Genomic DNA, 8,899 nt, shown 5'->3' with positions numbered 1-8,899 from the left:
GGGGCCTTCGGAGGGGTGCCTGTTAGTTCTCTCCCCCTCTCCAGCCTTTGCTGCCAAGGAAACTAGTTGCTTTGCAGCACATACTCCTTCATGTGGAAATTGTTCGTTTGGTGCATTTTTTTTGCTGTTTGTAAGCAGTCTACTTAGTTTTCTGTTAAAAGACTTAGTCACGCAGATGTTTCTCTAGTAAGCCGTTCTCAGAGATATAAGCAGACATTATTTGTTTTTTTTTTAATGAAGGAATTGCTCAGGGTGATGAGGACGATCGACGACAGAATCGTCCACGAATTAAACACTACGATTCCAACAGCTTCCTTTGTGGGGAAAATTGATGCCGGCCAGACGTGTAAAGAGCTGTACCAGTCTGTGAGTGTGCATTCCTTTGACTTTCAGCTCGCTTCCTGATGTTTTATTATGTGCAGTGGCCAGTAAAGCATCCTCAGTTTCTAAGGAAACCACTGCCTTGATATATCGTGCTTTACGTGTCCGTAACTGGCACGCCTGACTTCTCTACACATCTAAACCATGTGCAGGTAACAGGTACTTCAGTTTAAAACCACGTGGGGAACTTATTTGTTCTGCAGTACCAATCCTTCAAGGTGCACTTCAGGCTTCAGTGGATGGCGTTAACCTAGTCCACTTCTCTGTTTTAAAAATGGGTGCTGGCACGCTTTTTGTGCTACTTTGCAAGACTGGTGCTCGTGTGTATCTCTGACTTTTGATCAAGTTGGTAGCTGCTGCTCAAAGTAGTGTTGCTTCCAACATGTGGTTGGAAGTCAAAGCTATTTCTAGAGGCACAGCAATACCTTGACTTTAGAAAGTTGTTTAACTTGTAACTTGGAGGTTTTTATTCTCTGCTGAGTTGTGACTTTCTTTCTCTCCCAACTTAGCTGATGGATGCTCACACCAGCAGAGAAAGAATCATCAAAAACTGCATCGCTCAGACTTCCAGTGTAGTGAAGACTCTTAGAGAAGAGAGGGAAAAGGCCCAAGATGATGTAGCATTATTAAAGCAACTCAGGAAAGAGCAGACAAAGGTGAGTGGTGGAGCTTTTTAGAGATCACTTAGAGAGGAAGAAGAGCTTCCAAACAGAAAGATCAGTGTGATGGAGAGAACCTGAGCTGGATCCTGGCTCAGGAAGTAATTTCTGAGGTTCTTGTTGGCTGGGCTTATGAGAACACTTCCCCTAGCCCTCCAGACAGAGCTTCTTTTATCCTGCAAGTGGAACATTTTCTGAGATCCTGTTACACAAATGCCATAGAAAAACGTGTACTTCCCAGTGGTGGACCCTAACCTTCACTGACTAACACTGCTTAGCGTACAACTTACCTGGGGCTTGCTTAGTCCTTTCAAAATGCCTGAAGGTTCTTTTTACATTTTTGAGATCTTATAAAACTAGTATATCTGCAAACGGCAAGTGTGGGTGCCAAGATGCAAACACTAGAAGATAATGAAATATGGCTTTTCCTTATGTCTCTTGCACCACGCAGTTACACGACCTTAAAGCTGTCCATCCCTTTTCATCATCACCCTGAGAAGCATTGTTGTTACTCGATCTGTTGGTTGGAGTTCCTGTCCTCTATGAGGAGCTGCCAGGCAACCTTGAATTCCACTTAACCAGCTTTTAAGTTGTTTAGTATTTCTTGGATTAATTTTTTGAGTACCTTGTGTGAGAGAGGCTTCTGGGTTTGCATAAGGATTTTCAATGTGCAAAAGCCCTCTCAACCTTCTGACCTCTGGATGGAAAGTGTACTTCACCAGAGGTGAACAGGGGCGATCTAGATGGAGTATCAGAAGTGGAGAAGGGAACCCCGCTGAAGGTCTTACCCCCATTCCAGGGCCCCCTTTATAGGGGAAAGCATACTGTGTGTGCAGCTGTAGGAGTGGAGATTAGCAGGGATGTGAACTGCTCCATTGATTTCTTTTCCCAACCTGCTCCGTATGGCTTGTGTTCACTTTACATTTTTTTCCACGCCATATGCTTGCAGCACATACCAAATAAGACTGCTTGCTTGTTGCTTTTTTTGTGTAGACTGGCTAGGTGTGTCTGTTGTGTTCAGCAGTTTAGCGAGCCTTCCTCTGTTGAGGACTGTCTTAACCAGAGTTTCTAAACTGGTGCCTTTGAGTTTCCAATGTAACAATGAGCTCTTCTCATAACAGCCAGACATCCCATCATCGTATATATTTGGTCCCATATCCTGGGTGCAGCTTTCCCTGCTGTGGTACTATAAGACTTGAAGAGATGGGTCTTGAAATTTTGCTTTTGTGGTGCTGAACTACCTCAAAATCCAATTACCCCTGTACTTCCAAGAGGAGCCTGTTTTAGCCCCTGATTCAAAAAGCAGTTGGATGCTGGTGCAGTTGTAGTAAAAGAGCTTCCTGAGGGGATGATTTGAACTCAAGCATCTGATTTTTCCCAGGCATTGCGCGAGTGAACTGTTTGTTCATGTGCTCTTCAGAGAAGTGCTCTTATCATGAGCTCAGATTTAAAGAACCAAGTGGAAGGTGAAGGGTTTTATTTTTAAAGCCTCACGGAACTTCTAACAAGCATCCATATTAGTTTGGAAAACTAGAATGGTAGCTTAGTATTTTCTGCAAATTTTGTTTGCAGAGCCAGTTCTTTAAATCATTTAGTTACTGAGCCCAAAACCTATCACTAAAACCACTAGGAGGATCACAATGGTAATGTTTAATAATTGGAGGTGATTTCAAAAAGCAATCTGTGATTTGGAAACATCCCAGAAATCTTTTGATGAGATGACCTCAAATTTGCACTTGTCCTTCATGAGGTGCAGTCCTCCGATTGCTAGCAAATCTTGATGGGCAATATTTAAGAACAGAGCATTAGTAATTGGGCGATACTTCTGCAAGGTTTGCCTTGCGAGTCTGCCTTCACCGTGCCCTTGCAGACTTCAGTCTGCCCTGTGTATTGGCGGAATGGAAGGGCCAGGCTTTCAGGGTGATTATGCATCATGCGCTTCAGTTTGCCCCATTGGAGGAGACATGCACCTGATACTGGGTTTGATTCTATTTGAATATCAATTCTGATTGATCTAGAAAGTTGCAATGGTAGTAAATACTGAAGGCTGCAGGGAGGCCTGTTTGACAATAACCTCTTTATCTGTTACTTTCTGCAGTTGAAATTGATGCAGTCGGAGCTGAATGTTGAAGAAGTGGTAAACGACAGAAGCTGGAAGGTACTCAGTCATTTAAAATAGTGATGATGTTCTGTCCCAACTGACAGTCCCGCACTGGAGGTGCGGGACCAATGCATTATGAGACAGGTTAATTAGAAACAGGTGAGGGCAGTGCTGGGGGAAATGTTTCAGGTCAGTCATTTTCCCAGTTCTGAATGCAGAGATCAAAGCTTTTCAGTTGCACTGCAAAGGAAGGAAAAGCATCTGATTTAGGGGGAGGAAGGACTGTGGAGTATTCCCTGTGTAGATCGCTTTCTTCCCCTTGCCTAGTGGCTAAGGACTTGGTAGATTTTTCTGTGGTGGCCTGTCTTAAAAAGCTTTGCTGGGCCTCGTAACAATGTCAGAGAGATGAGTCTTTCAAATTTGGCTGTGTTTGGTACTGATCAGGCTTCTGAGCAGAGGCCAGAGGAGGGTGGGGCTGTAGAAGTTGAACCTTTTCCTGATGGAGCTTCTGCAGGCCCCGGGCTGATGCTCCCTGGTGCAAAGGGCAGGCTTGCCGTCGCTCTCCTCTGTCAACAGAGGGGGCAGATCACCCTCTCGATTGATGGCCCCAGGCGTTATCTTGTTATAAAGTGATCTTAACGCTAAGCTTAAATTCCGAGGTGGTTGTATTCTGTCACTGCAGCATTTCACCTCTAGCATCGGTTTCTGGTTTGTAGCTTTTCAGAGCTTTCAATACTGTGTAGAGAATTTTATGCAAAAAGGATTTTTGCAAATAGCTAGTACTAGCTGCAGTTCCCTTTTTAATCTCTACTTCAGGATTTTAGTCCCCTAGATTGCATCAGTGTAAAGGCAATACAGCTTCAAGTTTTGCATATTCTTCAGTAACCTCAAGGCAGGCTGATTAGACGAGCGTTTACGTGGTTTTCCACGTATGCTTTGCCGTCAGTACTACCTCTGTACTGTCTGAAAAAGCTAATGATGCCCTTAAGCTTAATTAATTTTCAAACCAGCTCAGATATGACTAAGCAACACCACAGCCTTAACAACATGCTGCAGGTCACCAGTGGCAAATACTTTATGGCGACTCTGCTATAGCGGGACAACCTCCACCCCCATCTTCATTCTGAAGCCCAGAGTTGGCACCAAACTTAGCACTGATGCCAGAGATGTCCTGTAGCTGCATTAAGCGTTTGCTAGTGACCGAAATGTCTAATTTTTCCTGAAGATGGAGATTTTATAAACAGCAAGGTATGCATGATGCAGGGATATTTTAGCCTGCTAGTATTTAGAGTGGGACTTGAAGAGAAAAGTATTTCTGGGTTTTATCTCCAGCTTTGCTATTGTCTCCCTCTGAATATAGGCATAAATTTCTCATTTAACTGCCTGTAAAAATATGTCACTGAAGGAATTAGAACCAGTCATAGTTGCGGACCAAATGCAATTTGTTCCATGGCAGTGGTTATTGGTTTGCAGCTGAGGACCTCTGCTCTGTTTTACTGTTGCAGACTTAGTTGGAAAGTATACTTGCGTATTTACGTTAACTTAACCAACTGAAAACTGATGGGAAAAATCTGATTGGGAAACAGTTATTTTCAAACACTTACTCTGGGTAGCTGTAGCAATACTGGCATGCAGCAAGATGCTGCTTTATAGAAATGCATGCAGTGGAATTTTGTTTGGCTGATACCAAATAAGGAATTGACTTCCAAAACAAGACACTTGCATTGGTGTCTGTACAGCACCTGCAGACTGGAGTTTATCACTGGAGTGTTTTACATTAACATGTAAAAGATGGCAAAATCAAACTTCTGCATAGTAACATGAATGTTAAGGTTTCTCAGGTGCTGTTTTTCCTGTCTGAAAAATGAGAATAGCACTTTACGGGTAGACCAATGGAGTTAAGTGGCCTGAGTAACGCAGTGAGATCTGTGAGTCAATGATCCTAAAAGTAGGAGGCAGTATTAGTAAGATTGCAGTATTGATCTTCCTTCCATAGGCTGCAAGGTTACTGTTAAAGATGCTTTAAAAGTTTGCATGATAGCAAGCTGGTGTGTTGTTTGATGTAAGAGACCCTTAGAGTGTATTTTCAGTATGCTTTAAGACATATATGCCCTTAAAATGTCTCAGACAGACAACGGACAAAAATGGTGCAATTTGCATAGTATTAAAATGCTTTTGAATGGGAACTCTTTGTGGCTCTTGATTTCTACAGTTTCCTTCTATCACTTCTATGATCTCAGACCCTTACATACTCTTAACTCCTCCAGAGGTCTCCATTGCATATGGTAACGTAATGGGACAGGCTGGCTGTGTGTGAAAGAAACTATATCACAACTTTTGTTCTCTGCAATATGAAGCAGTTTGTAATGGATGTCTGTTTCTTAAAGTAAATTAAATTTGAAAATAATTTGAAACTGACTCAGAAATTGTTAAGAATCAATGCTACAACTAATGCATACTCCAAACTTCACTTTTGCTGAAGTTGCCATAGGTTCTGAACTCTGAATAAGGAGATCAGCTGTAAAAGTAGAAGATTCTAGGAAGATATGGTTTAAAATAACGTATTTATATAAAAGTGATGCATAACTTCCCCAAAATTACGAGGCCACTCACTTTGCGCGTGAAGCCAATGGGAGAGTTCACAAAACTTGATATCCTGATGATCACAGGCATTTGGACCTGAAAAGTCCCTGGACAGCTTGGCAAAACGTGCTCTTGCAGGAGTGCTGGTGGGGGAACTGATAACCGCCAGTGCCGCAGCTTGGTGCTAGGTGGTGCTCGTGTCGCTTCCCAGGACGTGTGCTGGTCAAAGTTTGGAGACAAACCGATAACTAACTAGATCGCTTGTAAAGACCACCTGTAACTTTGGTGTGAGCCTATGTGTTGTGCGTTTGATTCGGACTGCCTTACTTTAAATAGTAATATTTATTGGCCCTCCTCAGGCTAAGCAGTCTGCTTGACAAGGCCTGCAGTTCAAGCTAAATAAACATGATCTTCAGTCTCTACTTCTGTGTGCTAAATTTTACCCAGAGAAGGTGCCAGAGGTGAGCGAGGCAAGAGCAGCGTGCCCTTTGCATAGAAGTGCTGGCAGCATCAGCACCTGCGGTTAACTAACTAGAAGTGTGAACGTGGCTTCCAAGAGCCCTTGCATCTCTTCTTGGCTGTCGTGACAATGTAAAATCCATTTGCTGAGGAAAGAGAGGAATACAGTGTCCAAATTTGAATGCCAGAGTGAACTTAACACAGCCAATCAGGAGCCTTCCACTGATAATCTCCCTCCCTCTTTTAAAAAAAAAAAAAAAAAAGGCATCAGCATCTTTGATGATAACAGACTGCCAGGATCATGAGCCTGCCTTATCTGAGGGAGAACACTTTTAGTGCTGTGCAGTCCCCCAACATCAGGCTGCAAACTTTGGAATCACTAAAGCCAGGAGAGAAGGTGATTGGAGACAGATGCCTTGGTAAGTACCATTTATTGGTACAGCTGGACTGGGCAGCTTGAGATGGGTGCTACATGAAGAGGTAGTTGCCTGAACTAGCTCTGAAGTTCTGCTCATCTCCTGGATGAGGGCTGATTCGCTTTTGCTCTTCTGTTTTGGTGTCTCAGGTATTTAATGAGCGTTGCCGAATTCACTACAAGCCTCCGAAGAGTCAATGATGTGGGGTATTTTCCGTCAAGGTGGTCCATAACCATGAGAGCCAAACTGGAAAGAGACCTTGGGTGAGCTGTATTGGGACCCTCCAGAACCAGTAGAACCCAGTCTTGTTTTGTTTTGGACCTACTTAGCTGAAACATCAAGGTTGAAATGATTCTCCTGTAATTAAGAGAAAACAACTCATCTTTTGTACAAAATATGTGAACAAATGAGTTTTATAGTATTAAAATAATTTTCAAATGGAATGCAAAACTGGCATCTTTCTTGAACTTCTACAGCTTCAGCAGCCCTACAGGGGAAGAAACAGTAAAAACCAGCTCTGAGCAGGGAGGACAGGGCTCTCCCTGAACCGGTGCTTGCTAAACTATCAGTGAACATCATATGTTTGTGCAAATAATCTACTAAAATCTGAAAGGAAATATAAATTGCTGAATGATCAGCAAGCATAGGTTCAGCATCCCCAAAAGTAAGAAGCTACCAGCATTGTTCTGAACTACTCAACACTGGCAGCATTGGTTCAGAGTTGCATGTGGATACCGGTTTGCCGTTGTTCCCACAGCACTGACCAGCAGCATCTGTTGCATGCTGTCCTTTGGTCTGTGTTACCAAGTTCTGGATTTTTTTCTTTAAATAGGGAATGTGGTGTCAATTAAAACCACTTTGGGTTGGAGATGAAGATGTGTCTTATTCGGGAATGAGACAGTTAACTATCCAGTGACCCTATTTTGTCCCTCCTTCTGAACGTTTAGAAGTACTTCTATAGGTGAATTGCATTTGAACTGAGAAAATAGCTGTGCATACCCGATCCTGTTGATTCTGGCCATAGTGGTGTATTTAGAAAGCTTTAATGCAACACCCCTGCAGTAACACTGCATTTAAAAGCAGATAAGTATGAGGAAAGCAGAATTACTGTAATTATACCGTTATTTTTCACTAACTCTAATTGGCTGGCAGTCAAATGACAAGGTCTGCTTTTTTTATTACTTAGTGATAAGTCTTTAAAAACCACTGAACTTGAGCAGATCCTTAAAAATACAGGCCCCATCTTGCAAACACTCTGGAATTTGGTAACAGCATTGAAATGACTATATACTCACATCCCTAAAAGCTGTGCATATATGGTGGGTGGGAAGTACATGGAGGAATGTACCTGTTTTACTGAAAGCTGGCAAAAATATGTGCAGCATCATCTGTTTTATAGTTGTTTGTCCAGTAGAGACTCAAACTACTTAGTGACCTTTATTTTTAGGCAGCAGACCCATTTAGTCTCACTGTTCTTTGAGAATGAGGCAGAAGTATGTTTTAAGTCTTTGAGGATGCAAATCCTAATGTTCAAACTTCATTTTTTTCCCCCCTTTTTTCCCCCAAGGTACTGCAACTGCTTTAAGCAGAACTTTACTCCAGTTGGAGCACTCGTCTCACTCTTGAAGTATTCTTATTGTTTTTCTGCAACTTTGAAAGGAGAAAACATGTTTTTTCTTCAACTGTTAAATTCTTATAATTGTTTATCCTCAAAGTGGAAATCAAATACCACTCAGAACTGTGGGCTGAATTGCCAGTAACCTAATTTCCACAGGAGATAGTGCACTTATGAGATGTTGAGAACAGCTGGTTTTGATTCAGAGTTGGTACTCTAATACTGACCTCTAATATAGGTGTCCAAAATACTTGTTCTCTCTGGGGCTTGGATCTACAACTGCAGGGACAAATTCTCCTTTTAAGCCAGTTGTGTGATGGAAACTTCTGCCAGCATGTATAGAGTTGGCATCAATACTCTTGAAATTTAAGCTTGTATTCTATTTCTGTAGAAACTAGAGATTGTAATGAGAATTAATCACGATCCTCCTCTATCCATCCAGATATTTGCTCAGCAGTTGTGGGAAAACTTCACTTAAGCAGATGCTGTGAAAAATGACCTGTGAAATGGATGTTCTACATATGCAGATTTTTTTTTTTTCAGTAGCCTAGCTTAGCATTTGTTATGACAAAACTATGTAAAAAAACCCCCAACCCCAGCATAGCAGTATTTTTCATTTGAGTATAAGGCCAAACAAGTAGATCTGTACAAACCTGTATATGAAAACCTTCTGATGCCATAAGAA

The 8,899-nt window shown here is 42.1% G+C and overlaps 1 protein-coding gene across 1 annotated transcript; it reads left to right on the top strand.

Annotated features, from left to right (window-relative positions):
* Positions 1 to 234: 234 nt before the first annotated feature.
* On the top strand, positions 235 to 7,049 carry CCDC58 (coiled-coil domain containing 58). The gene is made up of 4 exons (XM_009702763.1): positions 235 to 366; positions 891 to 1,037; positions 3,139 to 3,198; positions 6,749 to 7,049. Exons 1-4 carry the CDS (start codon positions 235 to 237, stop codon positions 6,797 to 6,799), a joined length of 390 nt encoding a protein of 129 aa, XP_009701065.1. The 3' UTR covers positions 6,800 to 7,049.
* The last annotated feature ends 1,850 nt before the right edge of the window (positions 7,050 to 8,899 follow it).

This window comes from Cariama cristata, unplaced genomic scaffold, assembly GCF_000690535.1.
Source record: "Cariama cristata isolate BGI_N322 unplaced genomic scaffold, ASM69053v1 scaffold45546, whole genome shotgun sequence".
Classification (NCBI taxonomy): domain Eukaryota; kingdom Metazoa; phylum Chordata; class Aves; order Cariamiformes; family Cariamidae; genus Cariama; species Cariama cristata.
The sequence above is the reverse complement of the archived record's forward strand: the minus strand, read 5'-3'. Positions and strand labels throughout refer to the sequence as shown.